This window comes from Dendrobates tinctorius, unplaced genomic scaffold (genome assembly GCF_039654945.1).
Source record: "Dendrobates tinctorius isolate UK_male_01 unplaced genomic scaffold, ASM3965494v1 ptg000029l, whole genome shotgun sequence".
Classification (NCBI taxonomy): Eukaryota; Metazoa; Chordata; class Amphibia; order Anura; family Dendrobatidae; genus Dendrobates; species Dendrobates tinctorius.
The window spans coordinates 10,751,250-10,773,499 of NW_027361697.1; the positions used below are offsets into that span (position 1 = coordinate 10,751,250).

At 47.6% G+C, this 22,250-nt stretch overlaps 1 protein-coding gene across 2 annotated transcripts in view; it reads right to left on the reverse strand.

The window, feature by feature from the left end:
• TDRD5 (tudor domain containing 5) overlaps nucleotides 1-22,250 on the reverse strand; it is a 124,509-nt gene that overhangs the window by 68,952 nt on the left and 33,307 nt on the right. Inside the window, exons 5-7 of one of the 2 annotated variants that reach the window (XM_073571375.1) lie at nucleotides 10,045-10,128; nucleotides 7,345-7,401; nucleotides 6,621-6,789 (exon numbers count right to left, since the gene is read on the reverse strand). In XM_073571375.1, the coding sequence (XP_073427476.1) occupies nucleotides 6,621-6,789; nucleotides 7,345-7,401; nucleotides 10,045-10,128 (310 nt within the window). The remainder of the gene's footprint in view (nucleotides 1-6,620; nucleotides 6,790-7,344; nucleotides 7,402-10,044; nucleotides 10,129-22,250) is intronic. The other variant, XM_073571376.1, reaches the window with a different exon arrangement.

A 22,250-nucleotide genomic window follows, 5' to 3' on the forward strand; every position in this document is an offset into this window, starting at 1 on the left:
GCTTGCAGCACCCTTCTACCAAAGGTTAGGTCAGTAGAGGAAGACAGATCAAGTCGGTAGTGCTTAAAAAAGGTGGAAGGTGAGGACCAAGTAGCGGCTTTACAAATTTGTTCAATTGATACCTCAGCCTTCTCTGCCCAGGAGGTAGCCACGGCTCTGGTGGAGTGAGCCTTGATGCCTTCTGGAACCGGAGCGCCACTTGCGGAGTAGGATAACATAATGGCCTCCCTGATCCATCTGGCAATGGTACTCTTAGCTACCCCGTGCCCTTTTCTACTACCCTGAAAGGCTACAAAAAGGGACTGATCTTTCCTCCACTGACTAGTTACTGACATATATTGTAATATGGCTCTTCTTACATCTAATGTATGGAACTTTTGCTCCCAGGGTTTCTAGGATTGTTACAGAAAGACGGCAAGGACATCTCCTGAGTCCTATGAATCTTTTGGACTACCTTGGGGAGATAGGCCGGGTCTGGTCTTAGAACCACTCGGTCCTCCAAGATCTGTGTATATGGAGGACATATAGACAGAGCTTGAAGGTCGCTGACTCTTCGGGCTGATGTTAACGCTACCAGTAAGACAGTTTTAAGTGTAAGTAGCTTTGGTGACAGTTCTAGTAGTGGTTCAAAGGGGTCTTTGGTTAAGGCCTCTAAGACTAGGTTGAGGTCCCAGGGTGGTATCTTTGGGATAATGACCGGCCTTGACCTGCCACAGGACTTTATGAATCGGGACACCCACCTATTGGCTGCTAAGTTGCAGTTATATAGGGCCCCCAAAGCTGAGACTTGAACTTTGAGTGTGTTAGTGGCTAACCCCAGTTGTAGCCCCGACTGTAAGAACTCTAGGATAGGTCCCACTGGCGCTATATCCCCTAAGGGTTCCCCCAGGAAGTCTAGAAACTTTTTCCACGTTCTACCGTAGATTTGGGATGTTATAGGTTTCCTACTTTTCAACAGGGTGGAGACTAACCCTGGAGAGAATCCCTGGCGACTCAGTAGCGCCCTCTCAAATTCCAGGCTGCTAGATGGAAGCCCTTCACCTGAGAGTGGACCACTGGTCCCTGGGAGAGCAGGTCTGGAATCTCCGGTAGTATCCATGGATCTGTTACTGACATAAGCCTCAGAAGGGAGAACCAAGGCCTTCTCGGCCAAAACGGAGCTATAAGAATTATTGTCGCTCGATCCTCCCTGATTTTCCTGACCACTACTGGGATCATTGTTATCGGGGGAAATGCATAGGCCAGGATGAACTTCCAGGGTATTTGTAGGGCATCTACTGCGAAGGGGTTTTCCCTTGGGTTTAGTGAGCAGAACTTCCTGACCTTCCGGTTGTGTGCGGTAGCGAACAGGTCTATTTCTGGTTTGCCCCAGGCCTGAACTATTTGTTGGAAGACTTGGGGGTTTAGGGACCATTCCCCTTGTCTTAGGTGCCTGCGACTCAGGAAGTCTGCCTGTATATTTTCTGCCCCCTTTATGTGCAGTGCTGTGATGGATAACAGATGTTGTTCTGCTAGCTGGAAGAGTAGATGTGATATTTGCATGAGGCCCCGAGATCTCGTTCCCCCCTGGTGATTGATGTAGGCTACTACTTCTTGATTGTCCGTCATGACCCGGGTGTGGCGGCCCCAAAGTAAAGGAAGGAAATGTTTCACGGCTTTTTCCACTGCCCATAGTTCTTTTACATTTGAACCGTGATCCCTTTCTAGAGAGGACCAGGTCCCCTGTATTGAGTGGGATCTCAGGTGTGCTCCCCATCCTGTTGCACTCGCGTCTGTTGTAATGATGTCCTCGACTGGTTTTTGCCACAGGACACCGGCTGTTAGATTCTTTTCTACAGTCCACCAGAGCAGGGAATCTCTTACAGCCACTGAGAGACATAGTTTGCCTTCTAAATGCCCTTTTAATTGTTTCTGTGCTGACAGAACTTCCCACTGTAGTTGCCTTAAGTGGTACTGCGCCCATGCTACTGCGGGTATGCATGATGTCAACGAGCCTAAAAGGGACATTGCGTTCCTCAGTGTCATATTTGGCCTTTGTATTGCTGTGCGAGCTAGGCCCCTTATCTTGGTCACTTTGCTCTCTGGTAGGAGGCAGCGTTGTTGCTCGGAGTCCAATATCAACCCTAGGAAGGATTGCTCTTTTACTGGGGTTATCCTTGACTTGGGGATGTTTACTATCCATCCTAGTCCTACTAGAATTGCTATCACTTCCTTCACTTGATGTGTGCAGTGGGACTCCGACCTCCCTATTACCAGAAAGTCGTCTAGGTATGGGACAATCACTATGTCCCTGGAACGCAGAAAAGACATTACTTCGGCCATCACTTTGGTGAATACTCTGGGGGCTGTAGACAGGCCAAATGGAAGGGCTGCGTACTGGTAGTGTTATGTCCTGCCCCTGGACATAGAGCGCTACTCTCAAATATTTTTGATACTCCCGATGAATTGGGATGTGATAGTAGGCATCTTTTAAGTCTATCACTGCCATGAGGCAATGCTGGAACAGGATCTTTGTGGCCGTGTAGATTGACTCCATTTTGAAGGAGCAATTGTCTACCCACTGATTGAGTCTCCTCAGGTTGACAATGGTTCTCCAAGAGCCGTCTGGTTTTTGTATTAAGAAGAGGGGGGAGTATAACCCCCTTCTTCTTGCACTGGGACTTCCTGTAGGACTTGTTTTTCACTAGTCCCAAGACGTCCGTCTCCAGGGCCAGCTGTTGCTCTTGGGCTTTCCTTCTGGGTGTCATTATGAAGGTATGCCTGGGCGGACGGATGAATTTTATTTTTAAGCCGTCCTTGATTATATTTAGGACCCATTTACTGGGGGAGATATTGCCCAGGCGGAAAGGAAGAGAGATAGCCTTCCCCCTACCTCCGGCCCAATGTCATTGGGGAGATTTTTTGGAGGAAGTGGAGGGCCCTTTAAACATATAGCCCGGTCCTCTTCTTTCTTTAAAGTCCCAGCTTTTTCTATCTCCCGGGGGACGACCCCTGTTAAATCTCATCCTCCGAAAGGGATGCTTTTTAGGTTCTCCCGGAAATCGGGGAAAGCTTTTCTTCCTATCCCCCGCATGTTCGAAAATCTCTTCTAGCTTTTTCCCCAAAGAGGAATTGGCCATCGCATGGAATGGAACATAACCTATGCTTTGATGGTAAATCTCCGGGACACCCTTTAAGCCACAGGGCTCGTCTTGCCGCGTTTCACAGGCTTGCTGCTCTAGCTGTCAATCTTGCGGAGTCTGCAGAGGAATCTACTAGGACAGCCGCTGCTCTGTGCACCAGTGTCAAATTAGACAGAATTTCGTCCCTAGGAACTCTATCCTTGATCTGGTCCTCTATTTGTTGCAGCTAGACCATGAGGGCACGAGCGGTACAGGTACCAGCTATCGCTGGTTTCAATCCACCTGCTGAAGCTTCCCAGATGTGCTTCAGGAAACCGTCTGCTTTTTTGTCAAGCGGGTCTATCAACACGCCAGAGTCCTCTAATGGTAGGGATACCTTTTTTGAGGATCTGGCTATGGCCCCATCAATTTTTGGGACTTTTTCCCAGGCTTCTGAATCCTTCTGCTCAAAAGGGTACCTCCTCTTTGATGCGGAAGGTAAGCCCCCTGACCTCTCCGTTTTTTTCCATTCCCTGTCAATTAGTGCTTTTATTTTATCATTTACAGGGAAGGTACGTTTTCGTTTTTCCTCCAGTCCTCCAAACATTACATCCTCTAATGATTTGGGAGCTTTTTCCTCTTTAAGGCCCATTGTATCCCTAATCGCTCTGACCAGTTTTTCCACATCCTCTGTTGGGAAACATGGACGGCCGCCTATATCGCTGTCCGAGGAGGATTCTGAGGACTGAGTAGAGGAAGAGGAGGTGGAGGGGGACAAGGATCTATCCCGCCCCTTCTGCCTTGGCGAGGCCTCTGAATCGGAGCTTCTTCTACGATTTCTTTTATCTTTCTTTTTAAGGGCTGCCCTTAGGGAACCTTTCACCTCCTGTTGAATTAACTGTTTAAGGCTAGTCACCAAATCAGGGGTCTCCTCCTGTATAGTTTTATTTATACAGTCAGCGCAGAGGTCCTTCTGCCACTGATCTGCCAGTGGGTGTTTACATAGGGCGCATTCTCTATTTTTGGTTTTGCTGCTGGCCTTCCTCGACCCCTAGTGATCAAACAGAGAAAATGGAACCCCGTTACCATAAGGGTGACATTCACGTAGGACACACACCACCGCTGTCAATCAGGGGTACCGATCTCGGAGGCTCCTCAGATGCACTCGTGACGTTTCTCCTGGACGTCTCAGAGTCATGCCGATTGCTTTTATGACTGCCGCTCCCACCACTCGAGCGACTGCTCCTGGTATGTTGGCGGCTCGGCCTGGCATCTGGCGAGAGGTCTTGCTGCTGTCGCTGCTGCTGACGCTGCTCGTCTTGCCCCACTTCCATCATGAAGCCTTGGGCATGAATGCGTCTTCTGTGGTCATCCCCCTTTTGTAAGGGGGATCCACTGCACTCTCCGCCTCCTCCGGTTACCCCACAGCCCCTCCCCCCCCCTCCCCACCATGCCGCCGGGATCTCCTTTCGCCGGCCGGCGATATTTGCCATCTTGGATTGCCGGAGCCGCCTCCCGACATCACGCAGGCACGCCCCCTCCCAGCGTGCCCTGCGTGTGACGTCAGGGGAGCGTGATCCGGAAGTGGCCGTTCCCTGACGCTCCTGGATGCGCCAGAGGGGGAGAGGGCGGCGCGGCAGAGCCCCAGGACCCCAGGCCGTGCTGCTTCTGCGCCCGCTCGGACGCTGAGCCCTCGGGGGACCCGCGGACGGTGCTTCCCTCCCCCGACGCACGGCGCCCAGGACCCTGCCTGTTCTTCCACGCCGGCACGAGAGAGGGGCAGGTACGTGTTCCTTCAGTACACGGGTCCCTGTCAGGACAGGAAACCCAACTGAAGCGAGGGAGAGGTACCGCCCTTTTATCTTCAGTAGGGTTCCTGTCCTGACTGGGCGGATCCCCTCTCTCATGTGTGCCGTCATGGGAGACGGGAAAAATTCCTTCCCCTAAGCTGAGTCAACCATCTACCTATAATATTATGTTATTCGTAGCCTTCTATACTGTTACTCACAAGAAAAGCATCCATTCCTTTCTTAAATTCATTCAGTGGGTAGCCATTTTATGACTGAAACCAGGGTATGGGATACTTTGGTCAGGTCAGCGACTGATTGAGAGAGAGCTACGACCCATTGGGGAGGTGGGGTGGCATATTGAGTGGGCTGCAGTCCTGGTAGAGAGATGAGGTCTGACCAGAGGGAAATCTTGTTAGAGGAGAAACATGCAAAATGCAGGACAAAACGAGGTGGGTGAGAGCAACACTCCATAGGGTTAGACATAAACAGAAAGAGGAAAAAAGCAAGGGCCAGAGAAAGCTAGGCTGGGAATAAAATGCTGCCACCAGGTGGCACAGCTTACTCAGACCCTGGAACCTAAGGACTTGGGAAGGCTGAAGTCTGCTGTGTTATAGTGGAACCAGGTGAGGAGGCTGCAGAAACCCCATGGGCTGCGGCAGCTTGTATGAGCTAGCAAATAAAGATGGCACCGGGTAGAAGGAAAAAGGAGCGGTGTCAGAAAAGTGTGCACAGGGACCCCGTGCGCCAGAATACACCAAGCAGAGGGCAGGAGCCACTAAAGAGCTGGCGCATGTGATTCACAACCACCAAAGGGGACCAAGGCCAAAGATGGGGACTAGATTTTGACCGAGCTGCAGGGGGCGTATCCGAGGCACCGAAGGAGGCTTAGGCTGACGCTGAGGACTAGATTTTATAATAGAAGGACCATAGGCATTGGGAGAACGCGAAGACCACTGTCTAAATATATCAGGAAGGGATTAAGGCATACTTCATCCTGTCTTCTTTTATTCTCGCCTACTCTTTTTTAAAAGGAGCCCCCTCACTGCCAGACCAGAAAATACCTGTCCTGAAGATCCTGAATTCTTCTTCGCAGACTGTCAATAGAAGACGGACATCAATTGACATGGACACAAACCTTTGGGCGGCAGGCAGATAATGGATCCATCTTCCTTTTCTACTCAATCTGACTCGGAGTACGAGTGGGTAGGGGACTGGTGTGAAGGTCTGTCTGCGGGAAAGCTCCAAATACTCTTGATGTTACGGTCCCGCCTAGTAGACCAGAGAGGATACAGTAGTGATGTTCACACTGTAATCTCGGTCTCTTAGGTGGCATATCAGTGACCAATTGCACTCATCACCCTCACAAAGCGTATTTGGAAAAAAAAAAAAAAAAATACACAAAACTTAAGACCCATGGCTGCCTCCTACTGACACTAAGCTAAAACTGATTACCTTTGTGTCAGTTGGTGAATATATACTGCTGGGGAGGAGTTAACTTTTTTGCATAGTGTCAGCAGCATACAGCGGACATCAATGCCAGTACCGTATTTGATCACAGTAAACTGCTTTTTTCATAACTCAAGGTCACTTCCATGGGAGTTAAAATAGCAGCATCATGAAGCCCATTTGGCTTTTTCTGTAGTTCTGTTTGCCTGTAGCGGCTGGAGAAAGTTTGTGTTTTTATTCTCACCTTCGATTCTAAACTATGGATATGTAAAATTCAGCTTACCAGTTCCACCATGTCCACTTTTCTTGTCTTTTGAGTCAATGTCAAAAAGACGCCAATCTTGCCCACCTTTTGGATCTTCTAAATAAAGCATGTCGCCCAAGGATCCCACAAGGTCCAAGACAGACATAAATCCCATCTCTCGAAATGGCAGGTCCTTGCCTGTGTATTGCTAAAGACAAAAAAAAAAGTCATAACTAAAGAAGCTCGACAAAAAAAAAAAAATTACAGGCATACATTATTTATGCCCATATAACACAATTCACCACAAAAATAAACTTGTAACCCTTCTCTCATAAGCCAGATTCTGTGTAAGTACACTGTAAAACCATTAAAATACAGCAGATTACACTTTATGGCAGCCTTTAGACTGCCCAAATCACAAAGCACAGGCTTTAAAAAAACAAACAAAAAACAAATCTCTCCGTATATTTGGAAGTCATCAGAAATTCAAATATATTTTCTTCTCTATTCAAAAGGGGCGCTGCATGTAGCAGAGGCCAGACATGTGCACCATTACAATGCGCACCATTGCTACATTCATAATCAATGGGACTGCCAGAGATCGCTGAGCGCAAAGTTTGTTTTTTATCCAGCATGTCCAGCCACTGCTCAAATCAGCTGGGCTCTATATTCTTGTATTGGACGATATCCCAGCAGTCGGATCCACACCGATCACCAAGTGACGTCTAAACATGGAAACAAATCTTTAAACATGCAATCTCACCTTAAATGCAGCTAGCAGGTGTGAAACAGGGAGTCCTTCTGGGCGCTTACAAATAACCTGTCGAATAAATGAGTTTTTAAATACACTTTTTACATAATTTTACAAAATTTGCTTAAAAAAAGATGGCAGCAGTACATGTAGACCATTTGCACATGAAGGAGGAACCCAAAGAATTCTAGCAACAGAATTTTCTAATGGGAATCTGTCACTCCATTTTAGCCCTATCAGCTGCCGGCACCAACATCAGGGGCTTATCTACATTACAGCATTCTGTAATGCTGTAGATAAGTCCCTGATGTAACCTGAAAGATAAGAAAAAAAGAGTTAGATTATACTCACCCCGGCGTCTGTTCCGGTCCAATGGATATTGCGGTCCTGTCCGGCGCCTCCCATCTTCGTACGATGCAGTCTACTTTCCTTCCTGTCGTGGCTCCGGCGCAGGCGCACTGCTCTGCCCTGTTGAGGGCAGAGCAGAGTCCTGCAGTGCGCAGGCGCCGGGAGAGGTCCGGCACCTGCGCACTGCAGTATTCTGCTCTGCCCTTAACAGAGCAGAGCACTGCGCCTGCGCGAGAGCCACGACAGGCAGCAAAGAAGAGGACGGCATCGATGAAGATGGGAGGTGCCGGACCGGACTGCGACACCCATCGGACTGGACCGCCCCTCTGGTGAGTATAATCTCTTTTTTCTTATCTTTCAGGTTACATCGGGGGCTTATCTACAGTATTACAGAATTCTGTAGATAAGCCCCTGATGTTGGTGCCGGCAGCTCATATTCGAAAAAAGGGGTGATAGATTCCCTTTAAAATCCATGATTTTTTTCATACAAGGCAATAGAAAAGTCGGAACACCAATACCGCGGAAAACTGTAAAAATCTTAGCAATTGCATTTCAGACAACTGTCTTTAGTCATTACTTACAATGACTAAAGACAGTTGTCTAACGCATTTGTTAAGATTTTTACAGTTTTCCACAGTATTGGTGTTCTGACTTTTTTTTTATTGCTTTGTATGAAAAAAAAACCATGAATTTTAAAAGAAGATTCTGATATTGGAATTCCTTGTCTTCCTATTTGACTCCTTTGTGACCTTATGGGTGAGCTGACTTTTCCATTTTTTATTTCTATTTGTATGGTAAGGGTTCATTTTTGTGGCACATAAATTGTGAGGAATTTATTGCAGATTTTTCATAAGATTTCCCCATGCGTAGCTTAAACTTATGGGATATGATTTTATTTATTTTTTTTTAAGCGATGAAAAAAAAAAAAAATGAAAGCGGACAATCTTCAGATTCTAATTATATTGTCCTCTTCAAATTCAGCAGCATGCACAAAATGTTCAAACAGTATACATACAGCTCAGGCAAAAATTAAGACACCACTTGAAAATGTTCAGTTTGTCTGATTTTTCTCTTTATAGGTATATTTTTGAGTAAAATGTAAATTGTTCTTTTAGTCTATATACTACTGACATGTCTCCAAATTTCCAAGCAATAAATTGTTTTTTTTTCTGACAAAGAAAAATGGTCAAAATTGAAAAAAAAAAAAAAAAAACAAACACCCTCAAATAATGCAAAGAAAACAAGTTCATAATCATTTACAAAACAACAATCCTAATGTTTTAACTCAGGAAGAGTTCAGAAATCAATATTTTGTGGAATAACCATGATTTTTAATCACAACTTTCATGCACTTGGCATGCTTGCCACCAGTCTTTCACACTGCTTCTGGCGCAAAAGTTTAAGCAGTTCTTCTTTGTTTGATGGCTTGTGACTATCCATCATCCTCTTGATTACAATCTAGAGGTTTTCAATGGGGTTCAGGTCTGGAGAATGAGCTGCACATGACAGGGTTTTGATGTGGTGGTCTCTTAATTTTTGCCAGAGTTGTATATTATGGCATATGGGTCTGATAATGTTGACAGAATAAAACCATGTACAGTGGTCTATCTTAACAGCAGTGCATTATATGGGTAAACCCATCTTGTAAAGTGATGGCATACTGCTAAGACATGTCAACACCTTCTAGTGGGGGTCTGAGCTCTTGGACTCTTAACTAATACTAAAAAATACAGCGAGCCCTATTCATCTGAACAGAGCTGTACATCAGTTGTACTTGACAGTGGGGTACTGATGTGTATTCTAAACCAGTGAAGGAAATGCACTGCTACACCAATGCTAGGGCACAACAGGTTGCAGCCCTCTGTTAATAGAGATGGCATATTATGATGACAGCATTACTTTATCAGACAAATACTAATATATGCAAAATATTGCCTCTGGCTGTGTATATATATATATATATATACACACACACACACACACACACACACATATATACACACACACACACAGTCATAGTCATTCCAGGTGGATGCCAGACTTTTTTTTGCTAAATATCAACTGAATCACTCTATAGGGACCACTTACAGTAGGAGTTTAAACACTGGTCTGAGCAAACATGTCAGCCCAAAAAAATAAAATAAATAGTATACACTTATTTATCGTGGATATTCATGTGCTGCCAACAATAAGTCGTTATGAGAATTACCAATCACATACAATGCCAATCATTGCACCATATAAACTGAGCTTAACCAGCACAGATTGCCTTGCTGTACCATCATTTGGGACTCATTTTGGTTAGGAAATCTACCCACTGAGTTTTTATTATCTTTTCGTCTAATAAGACGTTATTAGACTTACATGTTTTATATCTTGTCGAAGATCGCAGCCGATAACAAAACCTGCTTTTGTCTGTGATAAACAGAGTTTCAAATCCTTGTTAAACTGAAACAAAACAGAATTTTACTTCATGTATAAGCATAAAGGATAAAAATGTTATAGGAGCGATTAAAGGGGTTGTCCGGGCTTTTCCCATAATCTCAGTACATATCTGGGCTGCAGAATTCCGACAATAAGTAATTTACTTTCTGTCACTAGTTTGCACGGTTTTCTAGATATTCTGAACAGAACGTCCAAGGGGGGGTGTTATGGCATTGAAATGAGAACTAGTCGTAACCTCCTACTCTACTCCAAACATGCCCTCTATAGCAACAACCCCACCCTCCAAAGCTACAGGCCCTCCCCGTCCACATGAAGAAGCCCTCATCACACAGTAACAAATCCTCCCCCTCTAGCAGCCTCACTGCAGAGAGCAGACCACCAAGCTGCTCCTCCCCCAGACACACGCTGAACAGTGATCTATGGAAAGTGAAACTAGTGAGGAGGGAAAAGTCTTAGTTACTCACCGGTTAACGGTATTTTTCGGAGTCCATGACAGCACCACCTGAGAGGGGATCCGCCCTTCAGGAACAGGAAACCTACAGATACAAAAGGGCGGCACCTCTCCCACGCATCAGTTGGATTACAGAGCACAAGAGGACCACAATGGTTAATAGCAAAATTTATACACAGTGTTTTTTATACAACTATTCCTTACTAGTGTACATAAAAGAGAAAGAAGAGCATATCCAAATTTAAACTAAAAAAGGGGGGGGGGAATATACGGGTGCTGTCATGGACTCCGAAAAATACCGTTAACCGGTGAGTAACTAAGACTTTATTCGGTCGTCCATGACAGCACCACCTGAGAGATTTACAGAGAGTAATAACTATTTAGGGAGGGACTACCGCCTGCAGTACCCTTATACCAAAAGAGAGGTCTGTGGAAGCACCCAAGTCTAGCCTATAATGACTATAAAAGGTGCTCGGAGATGACCAAGTAGCCGCCTTACATATCTCGTCAATGGACACTTCTGATCTCTCGGCCCACGAGGACGCCATGGCTCTGGTGGAATGCGCCCTCAGTTTTGCAGGTGCCGGTCTGCCCTTTGCGGTGTATGCAATTGAAATAGCCTCTCTAATCCACCTAGCTAGTGTATTTTTTGACACTCTACAGCCTTTCCTGGGACCTTGATGGGAGATAAATAGGGCATTCTCCTTCTTCCAGGGATCAGTAACCGCCAGATATTCTCTAAGGCATTCTCTAACATCTAAGGTGTGTAATTTCTCTTCCTTCTCATTAGCTGGATTAGGGAGGAAGGATGGAAGGACTATTTCCTGTGTTCTATGAAAGCTAGAAACTACCTTCGGTAAGTACGCCGGGTCAGGTCTGAGTATTACCCTATCGTCCTTAAACTGTATATAAGGAGGACGCCTAGATAATGCCTGGATGTCGTTTACTCTACGAGCTGAGGTTAGAGCTACCAGGAAGGCTACCTTAAGGGACAGGTTTTTTATAGAGGCTGATGAGATGGGTTCGAATGGAGCTTCTGTCATAGCTGTGAGGACTAGGTTCAAGTCCCATGGCATGAATCTATCCTTCACTACTGGCCTGGATCTACCTGCTGCCTTGATGAATCTAATGATCCAGTAATTACCTGCGATGTTGCAGCTAAAGAGGGCCCCCAAGGCTGAAACTTGTACTTTAAGGGTACTAGTGGAGAGCCCCATTTCTAGACCTTTCTGAAGAAATTCTAGGATCTGATTTATAGGAGCCGAACCCCCAGCGACTATTCTAGAGTTCTGAAGGAATCTCTTCCAAATTCTGACATAGATCTTGGTAGTAGTGATCTTTCTACTTTTAAGTAGAGTGTCAATCAGGTCTGGGGAGAAGCCTTTATCTTTCAGCAGTGTCCATTCAAACTTCACGCCGTCAGATGTAGGCCAGCCACAGGAGGATGAAAGACTGGGCCCTGGGATAGGAGATCCGGGATTTCCGGCAGGACCCAAGGATCGGACACTGACATGGTCCTGAGGCACGAGAACCATGCCCTCCTGGGCCAAAACGGAGCGATCACTGTAACTTTTGCTCTGTCTCTCCTGATTTTCCTCACCACCAGAGGTAATAGCGATAGGGGAGGGAAGGCGTAGGCTAGCCCGAACTCCCACTTTATCAGCAAGGAGTCTACTGCCAGGGGGTCTTCTCTGGGATTTAGTGAGCAAAATTGCTTTACTTTCCTGTTTTCCTTGGTGGCGAAGAGATCTATCTCTGGCTGTCCCCACTTTTGTACAATCAGGTCGAAGATAGAGTTTTTTAGGGACCATTCTCCTTGCCTTAAGAGATTGCGGCTCAGGAAATCTGCCGTGGTGTTTTCTTTCCCTTTTATATGTAGAGCTGTTAATGATAGAAAATGCTGCTCTGCTAGCTGGAACAGCCGTTCTGCTACATTCATCAGGGATTTGGAATGGGTCCCGCCTTGGTGGTTGATATACGCCACGGTGACCAGATTGTCGGAGAACACTCGCACATGATGGCCCTGTAGGTACACAAGCAGTTCCTTAGCTGCCAGCTCTACTGCTGTCAATTCTTTCAAGTTAGATGACATCCCTATCTGATGATGCTCCCATAGGCCCTGGACCAGAATCTCCCCCATATGAGCCCCCCAACCGGAAGGGCTAGCATCCGTGGTGATTATGCGGGATGTGTCATACTCCCAGGGAACCCCTCTGGATAATTTATTCTCGTCTAGCCACCATTCTAGGGACTCCCTTGTGTTTCGGGACAAGGTTAGCTGGCCCTCTAAGTAACCCCCAAGCCTTTTTTGATGCCTTAAGACCTCGCCCTGTAGAGTTCTTGAATGAAACTGGGCCCACTGGACCGCCGGGATACAGGAGGAAAGTGAACCTAGAAGGGACATGGCTTTCCTGAGGGACATGGTCGGGTTATTGGAAGCGTTCAGGACCTGATAGTGTAGGTGAACCAGCTTCTCCGGGGGCAGACGGCATTCCTGTTTCTCAGAATCCAGGATCAGGCCCAAGAATTGTTGGATTCTCATCGGCTGTAACCGAGATTTTTTAATGTTAAGCAGCCATCCTAGTCGTTCCAGGGCAGACATTGCCCTTTGTAGCTGATCCAAACAATGCTTAGCCGTTTTCCCTACAATCAAGAAGTCATCTAAGTAGGGGACTACTAAGATGGGCCATAACTTCCGCTACTACTTTAGTAAATACACGGGGAGAGATTGCCACCCCAAAGGGGAGGGCCGCATACTGGAAATGTTGAACTGACCCATCTAACTGAACCGCTACTCTGAGAAACCTCTGATGATCTGCATGAATGGGTATATGGTAGTAGGCATCTTTCAAATCTACCACCACCATAAAGCAGTTTTGAAACAGTAATTTTATTGTTGAATTGTTTCCATCTTAAATGGGCGTATGACCAGGAATTCATTGAGGGATTTAAGATTTATTATGGTCCTAAAGGAGCTGTCTGGCTTGCGGACCAGGAACAAAGGGGAGTAGAAACCTTTCCCCCTTCCTTCCTCTGGAACTTTAGTTAGGACCTTCTTATGGCAAAGATCCCGAACTTCAGCCTCCAGGGCAGACTGTTCTGATGTAGATGACCTAAGAGGGGTGATCTTAAAACGATCTTGGGGAACCCGGGAGAATTCTAGTCGTAGACCGGCAGCTACCACCCTCAGTATCCAGTTGCTATTAGAGATTAATGCCCAGGCCGGGTAGAAGGCAGCTAATCTCCCCCCTACCGGAGCAACTAGTCATTGGGGCGGCTTTTTGGTGTCCCGTGCTGGACCTTCCTGGCGCCCCCCTCCTCCGAACATGAATCCTGTACCTCTCCTTCTTTTGTCGTCCCATCTGCCCTGATCCCTGGACGGCCTCCTACGGAAATATCCTTTCCTGGTAAAGGGGCGTCTATAAGAGGGGTTCAGCAGACTGGGGAACTTCTTTTTATCGTCCCCGGCCTTCTCTAAAAGTTCATCCAGGACGGGGCCAAACAGGTATTCGCCCTCACAAGGAATGGAACAGAGTTGAGATCTGGCCTGGATGTCTCCTGGCCAGCATTTTAACCAGAGAGCCCTTCGAGCTGCGTTGGATAAACCTGCGGTCCTAGCCGCCATCCTCGCAGAGTCTGCTGACGCATCAGCCAGAAAAGCAGCAGCACTTTGGATAACTGGTAAAGTTTTTCGAATGGATGCTATTGAGGTTCCATCCTTCAATTGGGACTCCAGCTGATCTAGCCAGACCATCATGGATCTGGCTGTACATGTGGCCGCTACCGCTGGTCTCAAGGCACCCGCTGACATCTCCCAAGTTCCTTTCAGAAAAGAATCCGCTTTTTTAACCAGCGGGTCTTTTACGGAGGCCATGTCATCGAAAGGTATGGAGGACTTCTTGGAGGCTTTGGCCACTGCCGCGTCCAGCTTAGGGGCCTTGTCCCATTTGTTTACCACTGGGTCATCAAACGGGTACCTTCGTTTGAAGGCAGGTGGCAAAGAACCTCTTTTTTCTGGCTTTTTCCATTCCCTATCTATTAGGTTCTGGACTTTATCATTCAACGGGAAGGATCTGCGCTTTCTGGGATCTAGACCTCCGAACATCACGTCCTGTGCCGAAAGTTCCGGCTTTGTGTCTGCTACCCCCATGGTGGACCTTACTGCTTTAACTAACTTATCCATTTGGTCCAAGGGAAAGCAGAAATGGCTCGAGTCTTCCTCTGAAGAAGATGAAGTGGAGGCCGGGGAATCTGAGGAGTCATTGTTTCCAGGTGCGGCCGAGGATTCTGAACCAGAGAGACTAACTTCTCTTCCCCTAGAGGAGTCTTTTTTAGATAGGGCCTTCATTTCTGTCCTGATTATCTCCCTCAGGTTTGTGGTGAAGTCCGGTGTTTCTTCCGCTACCTGTATGGACGGGGGAGAGTGTAAGGGCCTGTCAATCTACCCCTAGGTTACCGTCCCCATCCAACCCCTACCGTTTGTCGCACACATGGCTGACACAACTTTTTAGGGTGGCCGTCTGGCAAAGGGCAATTACAGAGGGCACATTCCCTGTGCTTCTGCTTCCCCGTAGCTTTCCTTCCCTGCGAAAGAACAAAATGAAACACTGCATCAGGGTACATTCACGGAGATCTCTTAACCATGCAGATGAGGCAGGTACCGGATCACGGAGGGAGGCAGGAGGGTCTTTTATTCTGGAGGAACTCCTGTGGCTTTGTTCGCTCGTCCGTTTCAGTTTCTTCTGCTGGCCACTCGCATGAGGTTTTATCGTGGCCTGTTTCTCTGGGCGCTGCTGCACCTCGTCCTGCTGCTCTGTGGGGGCTTCTGTCGTATCCATTGCTGGGCCTTCAGAAGCACCCCAGCAGCGCCACCTCCTGCTTTTTAATGCCTCCCACAGCGTCCGGGTCAGCAGGGCTCTGGCGCGGCACCTCCCACCCGGGTCCTCCCCCCCACATGCTCCGTCCCCCTCCCCCCCCCGGGTACCGCGCGCCGCCCCAGACCGCCGTGCACCGCCGGCACCCGACTTCCGGTTTCGGCGTTCCCGGCCCCGCCCCTTCCGCTGCGTCACTTCCGCCGCGCGTCCGAGACCGCGGGAAGGAGCCGGCACGGCGCCCCCGGAATGCCCGCCGCTCCCACATGCGCCGACCCGTGCCCGCCGAACGGGCGCGACCGCCGGCCCCGAGAGAGAGAGAGAGAGAGAGAGAGAAGAGCAAGCGGAGACCGGGTGAATACAACAGGAGGGGTCCCGTGGGTCATACATACCTCCTTGTGCCGGCCCTATGGAGATGGCTGTCCACCGGACCCTCTGCTCCGCCTGCTCCAACCACTGCCGTGGTGACCTACCCGGCCCCACCGTGGCGCTTCCAGGGACCCGAGCTTGACCGAGGTAGGAGACCCCCCCGCTACCTGGGTCGGTCAGCCGGCCTGGGAATCCCTCGACGACTCCATGATGGACCATCTGTAGGAAGTCCCGTCCTATAGGAACAGGAAACCAACTGATGCGTGGGAGAGGTGCCGCCCTTTTGTATCTGTAGGTTTCCTGTTCCTGAAGGGCGGATCCCCTCTCAGGTGGTGCTGTCATGGATGACCGAATAAATCGTCCTGTATTCTGGGCCACTCCATGATTACAATACATAACTCATTGTCAGTAATTCCTTCCCTCACTGTCCCAGGCTGCTGGCAGCAGTGAGAACAGACTGTGTGATGGTCAGTGATGGGGGTCTGCAGCTTCCAATCTGTACAGGGGATGGCAGTCACTGATGTAATCTGTTCTGTGACAAAGCCTCTGCTGTGTGAATGAGACAGCTCTGTGTCACTGATGTCTTCACACAGCAGCAGATTTGGTGCAGTGTATGTGTGAGCACTGTGTCTCTAATGAAACAAATACTGATGGGAGCAGCCTGTCCAATCAGCAACTGTAACAGTGTTAAGTATTGGGGGGTGTATGTATGGAGATATATATGATACTAAGGATTCTGATACTATAAATAAAGGGCTTGTTTGTGTTGTTGAGGAGCCCTTCCTTCATTCCTTCCTTTTCACTATTCCTTTCTGACCCTGTCATACCTCCAGCCTGTGTAAGGTGTGTACCTATATCCTATCACTTTATAATGTTTTTAGCAGAAATACATAACCGATGCACGCGGACCATTCACATCTGCCAGTACTGGGAAAGACAAGCTGCAATTTATGTATTTTCCCATCACCTCAGGGACCTGGAGCAGTTTGCCAAAGAAGAATGGTCTAAAATTCCAGCAGAGCATTGTAAGAAACTCATTGATGGTTACCGGAAGCGGCTGGTCACAGTTATTTTGGCTAAAGGTTGTGCAACCAAGTATTAGGCTGAGGGTGCCAATACTTTTGTCTGGCCCATTTTTGGAGTTTTGTGTGAAATGATCAATGTTTTGCTTTATTCTCTTTTGTGAATGCAAGAATTTGTGATTGCAATCATTTTCAGGAAGAAACTGAGTATTATCTGACAGAATTGCAGGGGTGTCAATACTTTTGGCCACAACTGTAAGCGATCCCGGACAGCCTCAGAGCAGTGCTTAAAAGTAGAGGAGTGAATTTTTCAAAATACGTATGGTTCCGATTATGATAGGCAACGAATATTGTTTTTGCAATATTCGCCGAACACAGCCGAATGTCATTGGGGACAATGGGAGTAGAAATGAACGAATATGTTAGGAGACATTCATCAAACATAAATTCGGTATGAATAGGTTACCAATATGACACGAATATGGCAAATTCAGACTCGGCGGCCGATTCCGAACATACTCGCTCAACTCAACTTACAAGCACTATTGGAAAGAGCTTGCAAGCACTGCAGATGTCTACCCACGGCTGCTAAACTGCTAACCATGGCAACAAAGTTTAAAAATATTGAAATTATAAAGCACTCCATTCTTGAGAAAAAAGATTTCTTAATAAGTTAATTGCAAAGATGCTTGTTCTTACAAGTACTTTGCAATTCTACGCATAAAATAGGGATTTATGTGTACTCACCGTAAATCCTTTTCTCTGAGCCAATCACTGGGGGACACAGGACCATGGGTGTTATGCTGCTGCCACTAGGAGGACACTAAGTGAACATAGAAAGATTAACTCCTCCTCTGCAGTATACACCCTCCTGCTGGCAAATTGAACCAGTTCAGTAACCAAGCAGTAGGAGCTTTTAACAATTAGCAAAAATAAACTAGGTCAAAATGAAGAATCAATACAAGCCATTAGGCTAACAAGGTGGGTGCTGTGTCCCCCAAAGATTGGCTCGGAGAGAAGGATTTTACGGTGAGTACACAAAAATCCCTATTTCTCCTACGCCGCATTGGGGGACACAGGACCATGGGACGTCCTAAAGCAGTCCCTGAGTGGGGAGCAACACAGCTGATAATACCCCATGTACCACCAAATTACAGCTGTGGTACTGCCAATTGCAGAATTCGCCTACCAAGAGCTGCATCTGCAGAGGCCTGAGAATGTATGTTGCAATGTTTCGTAAAAGTATACAAGCTGGACCAAGTCGCAGCTTTGCAGACTTGTTCTGATGCCTGGTGCCGAATGGCCCAAGAGGCGCCTACTGAGTGGAGTGTGCCTTAATCCCTGCTTGGAGAGGTTGGCCCCTGACACGGTAGGACTCCTGAATAGCCGAGTGAATCCACATGGCTATTGTGGCCTTTGAAGCGGCTAGGCCCTTCTTATGCACCTCCGTAAGCACAAACAGGTTATCTGACTTGCGGAAAGATGCCGTGCCGTCAGCGAGACGTACCTTCTAAGAGCTCTAACCACACATCCAGAGTGCGAAGAGCTTTCTCGATACGATGGACTGGTGTCGGGCAGAATGAGGGCAAAATAATATCCTCGTTGAGATGAAAGGAGGAAACAACTTTTGGCAGAAAAGTCGGGGACGTCCTCAAAACTACCTAATCTTGATGGAAAATTAGGAACGGAGGTCGGCAGGACAGGGCCGCCAACTCCGATACCCGCCTGATTGACGTGATCACTAGGGTGACCGGATCTCATATGGGGGGGAAAAAAAAATGTCAGAATCTTGTTCGTCTGGACCCCACAAAACGATTCCCCTTTCCAGATATTGAGAGCGCCAAAATTTGAGCTCGATCAAACGACGCTAACCCGTGCCGCTCGTCGCTCAAAGTTTTAAAAAATCCAAATTGAGGTATTTTAAGATTTAGGTATTTTGCATAGTCTGTTAGACTATAAAGAATGTGACAACAACATTGCAGAAATAGCCCTGACCAAATTTTCAAACCATTTGTGGTATTTGAATGCAGAGTTGGTGGGATTATCATTTTTTGATCCCACCATTACAGACAGTGAAAAGTTGTTAATGGCTAATAAATTGCTCAGTAGCACAGATGAACCATCAGAGCATGCTAACCTACATGAGTTGATAATTTTACATAGTTATCTAATCTATTCTAGAGCTTTTGTTAAAGTAGTTTTTGAAACGTCAGAATATAATGCTCGGCATTTGCTTACAACTTGCAGGACATATTGCTTTTGTTCTTCATCTTTTGTCAGAAGGTCTTTAAAGTCGGTTACTTCTTACCTCTTTTAATTTTTCTTTCCTAACTTTTGGATTTACAACCCTAGCGTGCTCTGATGGTTCATCTGTGCTACTGAGCAATTTATTAGCCATTAACAACTTTTCATTGTCTGTAATGGTGGGATCAAAAAACGATAATCCCACCAACTCTGCATTCAAATACCACAAATGGTTCGAAAATTTGGTCAGGGCTATTTCTGCAATGTTGTTGTCACAGACTATGCAAAATACCTAAATCTTAAAATACCTCAATTTGGATTTTTTCAAACTTTGAGCGACGAGCGGCACGGGTTAACGTCGTTTGATCGAGCTCAAATTTTGGCTATCTCAATATCTGGAAAGGGGAATCGTTTTGTGGGGTCCAGATGGACAAAATTCCGACATCGATTTTTTGCGGTCACCCTAGTGATCACGAAAAGGTTAACGATACATCCTGCAGTGGTTCGAAAGGAACCTACTGTAAAATGCCGAGAACCAAGTTAAGGTACCATGGTTCCAACGGCATTTTATAGGGAGGCGCCACATGGGAAATTCCCTCAATGAATGTCTTCACCTGTAATCTGGTGGCAATCCTGAGCTGAAACAAAACGGATAATGCTGAAATCTGTCCCACGAGTGAGCTAAGCGCAAGACCTGACTCCAATCCGTTTTGCAGAAATTCCAAAATGGAAGGAATGGAAAACACAAGAGGAGATAGTCCCTGATCTTTGCACCATAAGAAGGTTCTCCAGGTGCGATGATAAATGCGCATAGACGCGGGCTTCCTAGCACTAATCATGGTGGAGTTCACTTGATGAGAGAATCCTGCTTGAGCTAGGATTCAACGGCCACGCCGTTAAACACAGGGCCTCGGAGTTCTGGTTGTAAATTGGGCCCTGTGAAAGTAGATCTGTGCGATCTGGCAATCGCCAGGGAAGATCGGTGACTAGTTGTACTAGTTCCGTGTACCACGCCCCGGCGTGGTCAGTCCGGCACGACCAAAATCACTGGTACCCCCTCCGCTCTGATCTTTTTGATGACCCTCGGAAGGGGAGAGGGGGAAATACATATGGAAGCCGAAACTGATGCCACGGAAGAACCAGGGCATCCGCTCCGATGGCGACTGTGACTGAGCTATGAACTTGGGAACCTTGTTGTTTAGCCTTGAGGTCATCAGATCCACATCCGGAGTCCCCCAGCGATGACAAATCTGCTGAAAGACCTCCGGATGAAGAGACCACTCTCCCGAGGCGAGGCCCTGGCAACTGAGAAAGTCTGCCGCCCAATTCTCCACACCCAGGATGTGGACCGCTGAAATGACCGAATGGTTCCTCTTGGCGCATGGGAGGATGTGACCCACTTCCTGCATGGCTGTCCTGCTGCAGGTGCCCCCCTGATGGTTGATGTATGCCATAGCCAAGGCACTGTCGGATTGGATCCTGATGTGACGACCTTCCAGAAGATGATGAAAACGCAGAAGGGCTAACTTGATTGCTCCAAGATGTCTATAAGGAGGCACGACTCTCGAATGGACCAACGACCCTGTGCAGTGTGGTGGCGGAAAACCACACCCCAGCCAAGAAGACTGTAGTCGGTGGTCATCACTAGCCAACGTACTGGAAGAAAAGACTTCCCTTGGTCCAAAGAAGAGTTCAGCGTCCACCACATGAGGGTCTGCCTGACTCACTGAGACAGACAGAACCGACGGTCAAGAGAGAACGGGTTCCTGTCCCAAGCCAACAGAAGCGCATGTTGCAAAGGGCGGAGGTGTAGCTGTGCTAATGGAACCGCCTCTATCGCTGCCACCATCTTGCCGGAGAATCCCTATACTGAAACGTATGGAGTGAGGAAAAGAGCGGGATAGAATCCGTGCTCCCTGTTGTAAGGCTAAGACCTTTTCTGGAGGGAGAATTACGAACCCACAGGAAGTGTCCAGGATTATTCCCAAGAAGGAATTTACTGGAGAAGACTTTTTGACTGAAAAGACAGTCTTTTGATCAGATCGTCTAGATATGGAAGTACCACCACTCCCTGAGCGTGAAGAATGGCCATGACAGCCGCCATGACCTTGGTGAAGACTCTGGGGGCGGTGGCGAGGCCAAAGGGCAAGGCTACGAACTGGAAGTGTTTCCCGCGAAGTGTAGGAACTTTTGGTGAGGAGGAAAAATCGGGATGTGAAGGTAAGCATCCTGAATGTTGATGGATGCTAGGAACTCCCCTTTCTCCATCAAGGCAATGAATGATCGGAGAGACTCCATTCTGAAACGTCACACTCTGACAAAGGTGTTTAACAGTTTCAGGTCCAGTATGTGTCGCACTGTTCCGTCCTTCTTTGGAACCACAAATAGGTTCAAGTAAAAACCTTGGAACCTTTCATCTTGGGGGACTGGAATAATGACCCGGTCCTCTCGGAGCGCATCTATGGCTCAGAAAAATGCCGTTGCCTTTGTCTTGGGAGGATAAGACAAGAGAAAAACGTGTCGGGGGGGGGGGGCTGGAAAACTCTATTTTGTATCAGGAGGACACCAGCTCTCTGACCCACTCGTCGTGGACGACCAAGAGCCAGGTTTGCGGAACGAAAGTAAACGGCCGCCTACTTTGGTGGTGCCCGCTGGTTACCGTAACGAGTCATTGTGTAGAGGATCTAAGGGATCTGGCTCCCTTGGATCCAGACGGTTTTGGCCTGCTTTTCCAGGTATGACTAGGTCTATATGACACCTGGGAACCTCTGTCCCTACGCGGGGAACGCCCTGACCCAGAAGAAAATGTGGTAGAGAACCAGTTGGTATTGCCGCGAAAAGGCCAGTCCAAACCTATTGTTGGCTCCGAAAAGGCCAATAGGGCCTTTGCTGGGGAAGGAATTTACTCTTCCCCCCGGTAGCGTCGGAGATAAGTTGGTCCAGCTTTTCTCCAAATAAGCGACCGCTCTGGTAAGGCAGAGAGGTTAAGGACCTCTTGGAAGCAGAATCCGCTCGCTATTCTCTGAGCCATAGCGCCCTCCTGATGGAGACGGCATTTGCTGTTGCGGCGCAACTGGCAGCATCTAAAGAAGCGCTTACTACGAAATCCCCGGCCTGAGATATCTGACTAGCAAGGCTTACCGCATCCGGGGGGAAGATTACTGTCAT